General features: G+C 34.7%; 1 protein-coding gene across 7 annotated transcripts in view; it reads right to left on the minus strand.

Moving 5' to 3' along the window:
• NIPBL (NIPBL cohesin loading factor) overlaps positions 1 to 14,022 on the minus strand; it is a 147,764-nt gene that overhangs the window by 57,453 nt on the left and 76,289 nt on the right. For 6 of the 7 annotated variants that reach the window (XM_059492651.1, XM_059492650.1, XM_059492656.1 and 3 more), the window contains exon 9: positions 11,495 to 12,127. The exons of the other annotated variant lie outside the window; for it this stretch is intronic. In XM_059492651.1, the coding sequence (XP_059348634.1) occupies positions 11,495 to 12,127 (633 nt within the window). The remainder of the gene's footprint in view (positions 1 to 11,494; positions 12,128 to 14,022) is intronic. 7 annotated transcript variants of the gene reach the window in all.

Consider the following 14,022-nt stretch of genomic DNA (forward strand, 5'->3'; position numbering starts at 1 on the left):
GAACCTGACTCTGCAATAAGCCCTTCAGTTTACACTAAAAAACATTAGGAGCAGAATACAGAAAAATTAAGTCAACCACCTGTAATTTGGTAGAATTCATAGACATGAGAAGCACATGGAAGTATCCAAAGGAGTATATTCTACCCATATAAAACTACAACCCATTTATATTACCAACACAGAACTCTAAACTAAAATTAATTTCTGCCATGCAAACTAGATGCTTTATCTGCACTATGGCTTATATTCTCATTTCTCAACTACCACTGCATAATTTGTCAAAAAAACCCCTTTCTCTGTAATCCGGGGATAAGATTGTAAGGAATTACTGAACATAGATCTATTGCCAAAATGTCGAGACCACAAATGCAAAGCAAGAAAAATACTGTTCTTTATGCCTAGGTTTGTTGTGCCTTAGCACCAGATGCAATGAACCAGCTCTCCATTCAGAGCATGTGAATGTACAGTAAGGAAGATGTAATCAAGAAATAGGGAAATAAATGTCAAAGAAAAAATCCACACAGTCCTCTGGAAATGTAAACCAGAATCACAACATATGAGTTCTAATTTCTTGAAAATTTTTAGAGGATTTTTATTTAGAAATACTTTGAAGGATCACCTCCAAAATTAAAATTAGGCCACAACGACAAGAAATAACATGGTCAATTCCAGTGATGTGAACAGGATTTTTCTCTATCATTTTCATCCTCAAATCTATTTGGATATCTCTAACTTTCTAAAACCCAAAAGTTTTGTACAAGATTTAATGGCTGGAAGACAGGTAAAGACAGATACAATAAACTCCATGCAGAAACTGATCAACTGCAAATAAAGAATTTTGCAAAGCTCAACAGAAGCCTATAGGAATGAATGCCAACTTTGTGATAGACATGTAAGGCAAAATAAATTTTCCAAATCAAAGATGCAGCTTTTTAGCATGGAGATTTTTGCTTTTCCTGTGCTACAGCAACTGCTGGATTCATATGAGGACTTAAATAGATTAATTTTTCTTCACTATGGATTAGAACAAATATGCATATATCCACACACATCATTACCTTACTTCTCAATTAAAATCCTTTACATTTTGAAATCTAAGTTCAGAAACTTGTTTTCTTATGAAAAGTTGTCATTTTATTCCTGAAATACCAGGCACACTGAAAAAGTCCTGAAAAGCTCTGATGGTGGATCTAACAGTAATCTTTAAGATGTTACTGTTATTCATTATCTGCCCCATTTCTTTAACTGAAGTTATCATCTGTAGCAGAAGGGAACCCACATTCATATTTCCACAACTACTCTCTAATGCATCACCATAAGGCAGTAGTGAAGGCGGTCAGCATTAACCTACCAGGCTGAATGATTCAGCTTTAAGCAAGAAAATGCCTTCCTCTCTTATGCCTACTACAGGAGCAGATGGCCATGAGCTGTGATGCCTTAGACAGCTGTAGCTGGATCAACCAAAACTCACCTTTCAGAGCCCTCATGCTGACGGCACCAAGAACAAACAACCAAAACAATTCAAGTAGGGCCAATTTTCTTGCTTGGACTTCTGTATGGGACCAGGTTCATCATGCTGCTGCTCTTCATCATCCAAAATGTCAAATCGTAAGTTGAGAACACATAAGTAGATGATTACATCACAACTTGATACACATATTCTCTCTAAATACATAGCTCTTCTGATGCACATTCTTCATCTATCTTGACATTAGAATACTGATGTTTTAGTAACTTGACATCTTGCCTGAGAAGAAAGGGACACCTTCACAGTTTAATTTTCTTAGATGGCAAGGTGATTGCAGACAGAGTTACAGATCATTCACAGATTTCTTCTTATTTCCAGTACATCTTGAAAGTGAGCCTCAAAACTAAACTCAATCATTACCACTTTGTCTCTATGAGAATTCTGGATCTAGGACTAAAAAAGCTGTCCTAAGTATAAGAAAGTATCCAGTTAACTAGGGCAAAAAAGATAGGATGAATATATAGTACCACTGCCTTCAAAAAGCATAATGAAAAAACTCCATTGAATAAGTACAAAAACTTTTGAAGTTGAAATAACAGCTACAAAAATTTGAAAGCTGAAACATACCATTGGGTTCTGAGGGCTTCATAAAATCTTGAACTCACTTTCAGCTATACAAGAATTAGAACAGTGAGATGAGAAGAGAGTAGGGAACCTCTAAAAACAGATGTCTTCAGATCTTCTCTTGCACAGTCGAATATACGGAAATTTGCATACAGCTTCTTCGTTAAGTCATGAGTCCCAATATGAACAGATGAATTTTTACAATATCCATTGAAATATACTTCATATCCTTCAAGGCATCTGTATTCAAACTTCATTCCACAGACAGTAGTATTTTTTGGGAGGGAAAATATTGGGATCTGGGGCTTCACCAAAATATCAGACTAATGTCTTTCTTTGAAATCTTACAGACCTAGATCTGAAGCTTGTTGCAGTTCCAAATATATTGGGTCACAATCTCTTTAGTCCAATAAAGTGTGATCAGGATGTTTTTGCTTCCGTCTTTGTAACAGTTTTCATAGTAAAACGAGTATCTATTAAGTTACAGAAGAGTTTTCTGACTATATTAATGATTTGGTATACTAGTTCATTGTTTTCAGATTCTTTTCAAAACAATTAATTCACTCCTCCACCTTTCTCTGAGGTTATAGATATACTTAAAATATACCTACATTTTTTCTAATTCCTTTAACAAATCTATTGTAGTTCGGAGAACAGTTACTCTATGTATGAAGCCTTTTGACTTAGCAAATTCATAAGAATGTTCTCTTTACTTTGCAACATGCTCACTAAAAGGCAGTACCTTGGAACTCAAAGCAAGATCATAAACTACACTATACTAAAAAATAGTAGAGCTGTTCTATCAAATGAAATTATTCACCATGGCACAAGAAACAAAGCATTACTGGAACCACAAGCTTGACATGGGAAAAAAATCAGCTGGATTTCCAAGTGGTAATCTCCCACAAATCCTCTTATGAACAGTATTCCTGGAAAGCAGGTTATTGTCTTCATCTTAGGAAATGTGTATCAAAGTTATGATTTAGAATTTAATTAATTAGTTACTGTGGAACTTTGTGCAATGAGCTACATTGCACTGAAATAACCACAGACCTCATGAGATACATTTCTGCTGAAACTACAAGGAAATTGTGATTTGAAGACCATTCATCCAGAAAAGAGATATGCTTGGAAGCTGAGGAAGTGTTAGAAGCAGCAGGTGGATGAAGAGAGCTGTTACTACAAATGTATCTATTCTTTTACTCACCTTGGAATCTTTCCAAAGCAACAGTCAAGATACCATTAGCACTGAAATCCTCTATATTACTGCTTCCTTGCAAACCTGATAATCCCAGAATAAACTCCTTAAACAATTGAGTAAAACTGGATGATACTCAGTTCTAGAAGTACTCGGTCCATCATATTGAAAATGGGCCTTTTGTAAGTATCTATGAAAAGGCAACAAGTCTAAATAATAACCATCAGCAGGGTTGCTAAGCTTCTTTTTAGCAGAACGGTAACACTTCCTTCTATTAATATTGTTTGGTATACTTATAAATAGACATAACAGATAAATTTTTGCTTCCCCATTTTACACCCTGCAAGGGACTCCGTGGAAGACTTCATATTCAAAATGCTCATATGTAAATGTTCTCCTCTTTGGGGACACAAAAAGATTGATTCTCTTATGTTGAATTCTAGATGAACTATTTAAATGGTAATTGAAAGTATGAATTTTATTTTTGTAAAGGATAACTTTTAAGAATTTTATGTCTTGAAACCTCTAACTCTTCTAATCTCTGATATCAGAGATTACTAGGATATGCTTCCACTCATTTGAAATAGCACTTATTTAATTATATCACAAGTTAACAAATTTAACTCAAATATTCTAGTCCTAATATGTTATTACATATTGTCAAATCTCCTATTTTTAACAACATCAGAGACCAGATAGAGGCCAATTATAAGCTTATCTTATTTAAACTAGCAAGCAAGATTAGATATTTTTGACAAATGACAAATAGCTAAATGTTTCAATAACAAACATGTCTACTGTTAACTGTTTCCTTTTCTAAGTTACTATTCACAGATTTCTTTGAAGCTAAATGCCCTGTCCCCCAACTAACAGTGCTCTGTAGACCACAAGAATCTAATCTGTATACAAGGAATGTTTAAAATTACTTCAACGGTACCAATGGACAACCTATCAGTGGAGTTAGGACAAATACCCATTCTTTTCAGCTCCCTCACGTATGCACAATCCATAAGAGTTTGCTCCAGTCTGACTTCCCCTCAAAGTCTTATGCCAAATGATAAAAAAGAACTGAACAACCAACAGAACCCTTCCATCAGCAGAAGAGATTTCCACACAACTAGTTCTTCCCCTTGAAGGAGAGATACAACCAACACAGGACAAAGATTTTATTCTCACTACTTCCTCCCTTACAGAAGAAATCAAGAAAGTACAGTCATGAACCTCGTATAGGAAGCTTTATAGAATGGTACATAATTCCAAAAACCTCTGAAGAGATCAGAGGACTTTCAACTGCTGCAGTTCAAAGAAACAGACTTGCAAGACTCAGAACAGAACCACAGGCTACTCTTCAATGACCTGTTAAAACACTTCATCAAATTTCTGGTCATTGTCCAAAAAGGAAACCCCACCAGAACAATGTCTAAACTCTTTCAGTTTAAAAAACAAAAAGGCTACAGCGATCCCTGATATGCCTTAAGGTGTAGAAGACTTCATCAAAACTAAGATTAGAAAGTTTTGATTGTGTTCTTAAATACAGCAATAATACAATCATCATAGTGTCTTATGAATTTTTCTACTTAAGGATGTCTAGTTACTCACTATTCTCTGGCAATTACAGTAATACAAAAGAAATGCTACACTAGGAAATAACAAAAAAATTGAACTACAGAAAAGTATAATCAAATATCTACATTTGTTTAGAGATTAGAAACTCCAACTTAAACTCCCTGAATTTAATATTGCTTTCACAAACCATATGACTTTATTTATGAGATAGATTTTTCAGCATAAACACTAGGTTTTATCCATGTGATTTTGCACAAAATTACAGTTTTGTAAACTCAAAATATCTGAGCAAAACCTCAAGTATACTTAGTTTGAAATACCCAGTGTAGCATTCCACAAGAAAAATGCAACACACTAACGTCAGAATGAAAACTCTTAAGCATCATGGCTAACATTATCCAATTAGATTTTAATTCATTAGTATAGACAGAAAACTTTAGAAATTATCAATGACTTTCTCTTCTCACTTCCAGCTGTTGATTTGGTTCTGCCTTGTACTCAAAAATATCATCAATTAACTAGATTAACACTTATATTCCACGACAATGAAAAAAAATATTGTGTCTTCTTAAGTTGATGTCAGCATGAACTTAGTGAATGTGAACTACAGAAATGCTGGGCTTAAGCTCTTAATAGGGTTTATTAACTACTCATGCCATCTCTTTATCAAGATTTAAATCCATTATAAAGAAATGTCTGTCCCAGTATGTAAGTTATTATTGGATTAATGGTATCATAAATCCTCTGATCCACAGGTACAATCAAGGGTATACATTACATGCAATTTATATTGAATTTTCTAGTCTTAGTTTACAGTGTAGGCAGAAAGAAAGAAGGTTTCTTGCTAAACAGCTAAAGTTCAGTTATTTTCTACACCTTCTTACAAGAGCAGTTTTCTGCACTACCATATGTGAAGCACAACCTGGTATAAATAGAAGAATTTTGATTTCATTCTACATATGAGCACAAATAAAAATACTATTAAATTATATGATCCTACCTTTTTTTAAAAGAAAAACATTTTTCATTTGTAAAGTACATTAATCTTTATAAAAACTGTAAAAGGAAGTAACTTGTCACAGGCGTAAACATTGCAATATTTCATTGCAATTCCTCTCACAGAACGGGAATCCTTCTTCCCCTTACTTTTCTTAAAACATGTCTGAACACACAAAAACACAAAATCTGTCTTTTATAGGACCTGGAGGCTGCAAAGCTGTGTTTTCTTGAAAGAGCTATATGAGGTGCCAGTTTCATCTATTACATCACACTACAAAATGCAGACCTAATGAAAGCTTGTATACACAAAACCCAGGATACCTAAGTCTCACATTCTCCTATACAGACACTCATTTATCTTTCACACTCTATCTCCTCACCTTCTGGTATTAATGACTGTAATCTCCAAGATTACCATACAAATCACTACTTGTAGCTCCATTTTTGAGGCAATAAGCCCCCTACAAAATATTTTTGGAAATGAATGCTAATATCCTGGTTATAATTACACATTGTCACTTCATGAAGTAACTACATAAAATTAGACATAAACAAACTATTCATTCTTAATAGTATTCTTCTATTAGTTTCCTCTTTAGGGAATTTTATGGAGGAGATGGGTAATGGGGAGAAAGGGAGAGTAGCTGGGTAAGAACTTAAAAGGTAAGAGAAAAAGGTTACTTACCTACAACTGTAGTTTTGAGAGTTTTGCTCCGGCAGATTCACACTCTTGGGATGTGTGTCTCTGCTGCTAAGGGCTTGGAACGAACCAAAAAAAGAAGAGCCCACAGCAGGCATCCAAATGCCCCCTAACTGATCCAATTATTGGAAATAAAGTTATTACAGCTTCACTTCTTCCTAATTCAAAGAATCCACAGTAAGATTCCAAAGAAGTGGGTAAAATGGATCCTCAGGGGTAAAATATACAGGCAAAAACACACATATACAAGTTGGTTTGTCTCATTAAAAATTTTTTTCTAATGCTTTTAAGTTTAAAAAAATATTAGCCTCCTAATGAAATGGTTAATGATTTGATTACTCTTTCACAAATGCCAGAAAACAAACTTCTGCCTTTTACAAGCAGACCTCCTCAATCTGTTAACATTGCTGTATTATACAAAAGTATCTTTGAAGAAATCTAAAACTTAACTACACAGTCCTGTGTATGGAAGAGCTCAGATTAAAACATAGCAAATCTGAATAAAAAAAAAAGCTAAATCAATTTGCAAGAAAGCATCTGAAAGAGATGGGTTACTTTCTGGGATTTTATGCAATTTTCAAGGTTATCTTCCCTTTTCCGTGTCACTAAAAGACTGCAAGCTCCTTTTAGCATCAGTCTGTTAAACATTTTTGTTTCACAGTATTTGGAGGTTTAGAAAAGCATGAAAGATCTTTATGTACAAACTTTGTATCTGCAAATAAATTCTGTAACAGATCTAAATCTTGAAAAAGAAGGAGAACTTAATGTAATGTTCTAGGAAAGGTTTAGTCTAAAAGTGATGGACTAACTTTGAATTACTTAACTACATATAAAAATAAGTAACCTGTATCTGAACAGTGGCAAAGCACAACTTAATGCAAAGAACTGAGATTACCAAAATGAAATTTCTCCCCCAACATTCCCACCTCCCTAAAGAAAAAAAGATGCCTGAGAACAACAGAAATTCCTGGGAAAATTTTAAAAACTTAATAGGATTTCCTGTAGTCAACTTCAGAATGTGAACAAAGCAAAATGTCAGTTAAGGGAACAAAACCGGTTCAGAATATAGACCCCTAGTTGTTTCAAAAGCCTTCAACTGCACGAAGTAGTACAGGAAGTGTGACAGTACTGGCAGTAGTTAGAAAAGAAGGTGTGAATTAAGTTTCAGTATCTTTCTGAAGAAATTATGTAATCAAAATATCACAATGTAACCAGAGGACAGTTTACCAGTCACTCCTTACGGAAAAAGTCAATCCACTTCTCTAAAATCCCTTTTGAATCACTTTTTTTCTAACTCAGATAATCTGAGTCTTGAAAAGTAATAGCTAGATCTATCTGTAATACTATAGATTCTTTCAAAAGAGAAGATATGATCTATTATTGATTAACATATTTTATCTGATGAGGATATAGAGGTCGTTGTGAGGGAAGCAATGGAAACTGAAGACCTGAGTTATGCCATGCTCCATGGACTATTTAGCACTACTGAAGCTATTAAATATAAGAGATGTATTAAAATGCAACTTTTGGTGCCAAATATCTAGATCTTCAAAATCTCCTTTCACTGACAGACACAGAAAAATTACTTGTTAAGTTAATCAATAGAGACATTTTCTTAAGGATAGAGTAGAAAGAGGACACGAACTCGGGCCCTTCCACACAGAGAACAAAGATGAAACCAACTTGTTATTGTTAAACTTCGCACCTCTTTATCATGATATATGAAGAGGACACACTCCAAGAGCCAAGCAGCCAAAAAGGATAGAATTATAAAAACATAGCTACAAAAAGCACTTGGATATGAGGAAGGAAGTCTATATTATAAAATCACTCCTTACGCTTATCTGACACCCAGTAGCTCAAATCTGTCAGATTTTGGATTAGTGATTTTTGCACTAAAGATTCCTTTTCATAAAACAAAAGCACGAAAATCAGATTTCAGAAAGACAAGCTGCTTTTCAAAGAAGGCGCTTCTGCAAACCCCTGTGTTATCTCCTCTTCTGAAACTCAGACTGCTTCCCACTTTGAGAGATTTTGTTTGGTGGAAGCTAAATATTTTAACAGCTTTATTGGAAACAATGATTTGTTACAGAAAGTAATATAAGTACCACAAGGCTCCAATCCCCATTTACCACCAGTACAAAATATAATAAAAGGACCTCAGCATTCAAAAAAACCCCAGACCTCACCATTGCCGTAGACAAGCTGTATAACTTTTAGCAAGAATGTCCCCCCAAAATCTCTGCTGTTTTTCTGAAATAAACTCTTCCACATTACTGGTTATTAACCTCGGAAGAACATGTCCTGTGCAACCAAACCCTTACTGTTAAAAAGAAAGCATTTGAAAATCTGTGATGGAGTACAGAATTGTGGAAATTTCATGTCTAAAATAAAGGACAGAAGAGACCACTAATCTACTATCAAAACTGTTGAGTACCACTTTACTGAAAGTAATTTATGGGAACCGGTGTGAGTATACACAGAAAACACAGTACGGCTGTAATATGCATTCCCATGCCTCTGTTACAAAAGCAGCAAAGACGCTTTCATGCATGTTTTAGTATGCGCTAGCATTTTGAGTAAGCTCTCTAAAGGGATGCTTGCTATTGTAAAGCATCAGCTGGTTCTATGCACTCCCACTCTAATTACACTGAGCACTTGCTACATCCACACACTCTTCCTGACATAATGTGATCTGAAGTTACAGTACATGTACAAAAAGGCACAAATGCCAGGATTTTGTATAAATACACTATGCAGCTTTGCAGAAATGAATGACATGTTTAGAAGTTATTGAATATGTTTCTAGCAGACATATTCCTATAGGAACAACAGAGGATGCTTCCTCTTGCAGCCTCACAAAACAAACAGCTCTCTAACTAGAACAATCCCAGAGTATATCAGATTCTAGATACAGCATAAATTTAGAAGCAATGGCAAAAGCATTACCAAAAAAAATAAGAACTACATATCTCCAAGGTAGCATCTTCAGGAAATCTGTTCCAAGAATGCTAAAAATCTTTCTACTAAATACTATGCAGTTATGGCTGAAACCTCAAGAGCCAGAGTGAAAAAGTGAAAAGTGCTGCTGTCTATCATAGGGGCAACTTAGCACAAGTGAATAAGTAGTGATAATCTGTTCCAGTATAGGGCAGCAACTCTTGTACCTGATTTACAGCAATTTTAAGAGGTCAGGGAGATCTGAGACCCACCAGAGGACACAAGTAAGGGAAACCATAAGGTCAGAATCTGTATTTGGGAAGATGGTTATTGACCAGCGGTGAACAGGAAAGGCCACAGTCCATAAAAATCCCTCCTTTCCCCAAAACAAACAAATCAAGGCTCTGATCATGGATGTGTAATTATCATAAACAAACTTTATGTAATTTTAGTTTTGATCAAAGTGTTTGAAAGCTGCTGTATTTTTTCAGCTGCTTCTCAGGCAAAACATGGTAGAGATTCTATTTTAAATATGTGGACATAAATGTAGCTTTTGAACTATTAGGCCACAAACCACACACTCTCCAACAATAAATTTAAAATTAATGGAAGAGATTTAAGCAAATGAACAAATTCCCCATCTCATTAAATGAAAGGCAGTAGAGATCAGTAGAGATCTCTTTTGCAGCGAGCACACATTTTCTCCTTATATTCATAAATAGTTTTTGCTAAAAAAAAAATAATTATTTAATTACCAAATAAGAAACATCTTAGAAGTCACACCTTTTAGTATTGCAACCATGTTTACAAACACACACACACACACGCACAGACACACACAGACAAATTCTCTCTTCCTTTCACCACTAAGGCATCACTTAAAATAGTGAAAAACCACTTTGAATAGGGAGAAAATTTGCACCCTTTCTGATGTTAAAGACCCAAACTGTGAGAAAATTCATTCCATGCAAGTATGTCTACATGAGCCATTTTCACCTATGAACTTCCAAAATCAGAATTTTCACCATTTTCCATTCTGCAACACTTTACCTGACAGTATCTAATAAATTAGGATTATGCTACAAAACATTTTTTTATTCAGAAGTTAAACAACGTGCAGAGGAAGATTCTGAAAAATACTTATGGTAAATTATTACTATCTAATTCATAAACCCCATCTGAAACCAAAGACTTTCAAGCCAGTTAACAACAGAAAAAGAAAGAGAAATGCAAAAAAACCCAAAACTGATAAATTCAATTAACTCCATTAAGAAAAAAAGTGCACCTAACGAAGTGAAGATAAAACATTTCAGAGGCCCACATGACCATAGAGATATATGGTAGTTCTCTAAAGGTTCTATATGGTAGTTCTCTAAAGGTTCTAATGCCTCCATAATAATTAATATCCAGTTGAGCAAACATTAGTAACAATATAATTGAATATATTACCCAATCATTATGCTACCTTCAGAAGAACAAAACAGATGTGATTTTAGTCTAACATCTCCTTCACATTAAATCCAAATGGGGATATGAATAGAAATGGGATAAAGCAATTTTCCTGCATTTTCTTCAATTAGGCAACATGGCTTAATAATACAACTTACTATAGTAAGTCAAAACTTACTATAAATTTTGATTTATGGTACTGCTGGGATTTTAGAAACTATAAACAACATTAACTGTGCTTCATTCAGTCTCATGGTTAAAAGTAAGAATATTTGAAAAGAATTTCGAAACATAAGAATTTCACTTTCCACCCATTAAGACCCCAAATAAAGAATATCAGATATTCAAAGTATGCATATATGAAAGATTACAGTTCATTGTTGGAAGAGAATGGAGATGAATGTTGTAGAAGACCCTACACTGTGTAAACAGAATTGAATTATGTGACAATGACAGGAAGTTTTTTATATATATATATATATATAGGGTTTATATGCATATATATATTTATATAATATATAGTGTATATACACACACACAATCCTTTTACCTTTATCTTGCACTTCTTTTGAAAATCGCTCCCTTTCAATAGCTGATTCACGTTCTATCCGCTCAATTTCAGCCAATGCATCCAATTCTACTTCATCATATGACGTTATAGCTCCTTGTTGCGAAACCTGTTGCTGTGTCTGTACCACAGGAGTTTGAGGTTGTTTTGCAGCAACTGAAGTGTTCTGTTGTAAAACAGGCACTTGTTGTGCCTGAAGGAAAGCTGTCTGTTCATGCTGCGGCAAACACTGAGCAGCGTTTAGTGGGCGGTTAACATCCTGTGGAGTAACGGGTGTTTTAGAAGTCTGTCCTGGGTACTGCACATTAAAAGGAATATCACCCTCTGACACACTGCTGTTTTCCAAACCCGAAAGCATATCATCCTGCTGGTCCATATCCGAAGATCTTACACGAGACAGTCTTAATGTAAGCTTAGTGGAGTCCTTGGAAGGAGAGCTAATGATATCATACATTGCAGCTTTTTCAGTCTGGTCTTTTTCATCCTTGCCTAACTTCATTTTCTTTTGTTTCTTTTGCTTTCTTTCTGGAGAATCTAACAATATGTCTGGGGGAACATCTCTAGGTGATGAATAAGGTGGAGGCTGAGATTGTTGGATTAAAGGTTGTCTTGATCCTAGAATAATAATTCAGAAAAACTGAACAGTTATGTTGTTTCATGTTTATATAAAAACACACTAAATATAACCTGCATATTTTTAATGTGTATCTCTACATATAACTGTGTTCACAAAAGGTCTAAATAAGATTGGTAGGAAGCACATCATTGCTAGATCAAGATGCAATCTAGATAGTTGCAGTGTATTTTCTAGGAATTTTAGCTATCCACTGCAAGTAGAGAAGGGATCACTTCAGAGAAGATGGAACAAAAAAAAACCACCACCAAAAAAGAATAAATAAAAATAGTACCTAGGGTTCCGAATATCAGCTATTAGGAAATTATCAACAAAAGCAAGTTGACGGCAGAAAAAGGAAAGATCAAAAAGATTCTTATTAAGGTCCAGTGATGAAGATTTAATGGTCAGTATATAGGCACTAGCCATTTCAGTCACACATTTTTGATTTAAAAAACCCTCCAAACAAAACCAAAACATACACAATCTCCTTAATTCTGACAGTTATTTTAATTTTTTAGAATTTTCTTTGTTTTTTTTAAATTTTATATTAGGTAAATTTATTCCAACCTCCCCCACTCATTACTATCTAGGAAACACTAATTATCTAAAGGTATCTTTGTACCATTCACTGCCTTATCTTCCTTCCTTTTTTGTTTAATGTATGAATTTTTGCTTCTGTATGAATTTTTGCTTCTTTCCAGGATTTGAGGATACCTACAGAAATTTTAAAGAGGACACTTCTAATTAAATAATTTCTCCAATTAATTACATTTGAAGTTCTAATTCCTCTAATGAATCAGCTTCCTGTAACTGTTAGCCTAGAAAATAAGTCTGAAAAACAGAGAAGCTTTTCAACCTGTCCCAATTATAATTTTGAGCTATAGTTTTGATTTAGAAGGGAATACTGTGCAAAGTGGAGAAGACACACAGACTCCTCTTCTTAAAGCAACCATTCAGATTCCATTCATCCATTGGGAAATACTGATCTTCAGAAACTTCAGTGACTGATATTATTATTAGTCATTCTGGTCAGGTCATCATAGGTCAGCACTTCTAACAAGAAGAAAAAATTAAGTGGAATCCAGGTCTTGCGTGCTTCATTCAAGAAACACCACTAAAGAAGAAAGCAGCTTTATTCTGCAGCTTAAACTTCTACCCAATATTTTTTAAAGTGTTAAAAATCATTAAACAATGTACCAAACTGTAGGTGAAAAAACAGAATGGTTATTTCTGTTGAAGCTTCAATTTACATGAAAAATGTGCTTTTACTGATGGCCTCTTTGCACAGACTGCTATGCTTTCGTCTCCCTAGACCATTCTGTGAAAGTGCCACAACTTCTGTATGCAGCGAGCAGGGCACCACATGGCTTATCTTAAGGGTTTATCTTAATCCTTCTTGGCCCTCAGCAACAAATCCATATTCTGTCAATAACACCCACAAAGTTGGGAAGCTCTGTTTTGACTCATCCCAATTTTCAAAACAGTTCTACTACTGTACTTCCCCTTCTCAAATCAGATACCACACTCAACCACCAGTACCAAAGTTCTCACTATACCCTAAGAAGATTTCTCCCTTGTTTTTCAACAGATTCCTATTCTTGTTATGCTCCTCCCCACAACTACCATTTCTTTGGGTAATTTGAAATATTGAATGTAATGTGTAGCAGGAATCCTTAGCTACCAATTTCTTTTATGGTAATGACTACCACTCAGGAAGCTGCAGGATATTTCTATAAATAGTAGGGGCAACTCAGAACTTTTCAATGAGATATTACAGACATCTCATCTTGATTTCTCCCTTAAATGAATAATTTTGAAGTTGCAACAATGGAACACTTACTATTTTTCATAGTTACACATCTAAACACAGGGGACAGACTTTGTTCTCTCTTGT

This window comes from Ammospiza nelsoni, chromosome Z (assembly GCF_027579445.1).
Source record: "Ammospiza nelsoni isolate bAmmNel1 chromosome Z, bAmmNel1.pri, whole genome shotgun sequence".
NCBI lineage: Eukaryota > Metazoa > Chordata > Aves > Passeriformes > Passerellidae > Ammospiza > Ammospiza nelsoni.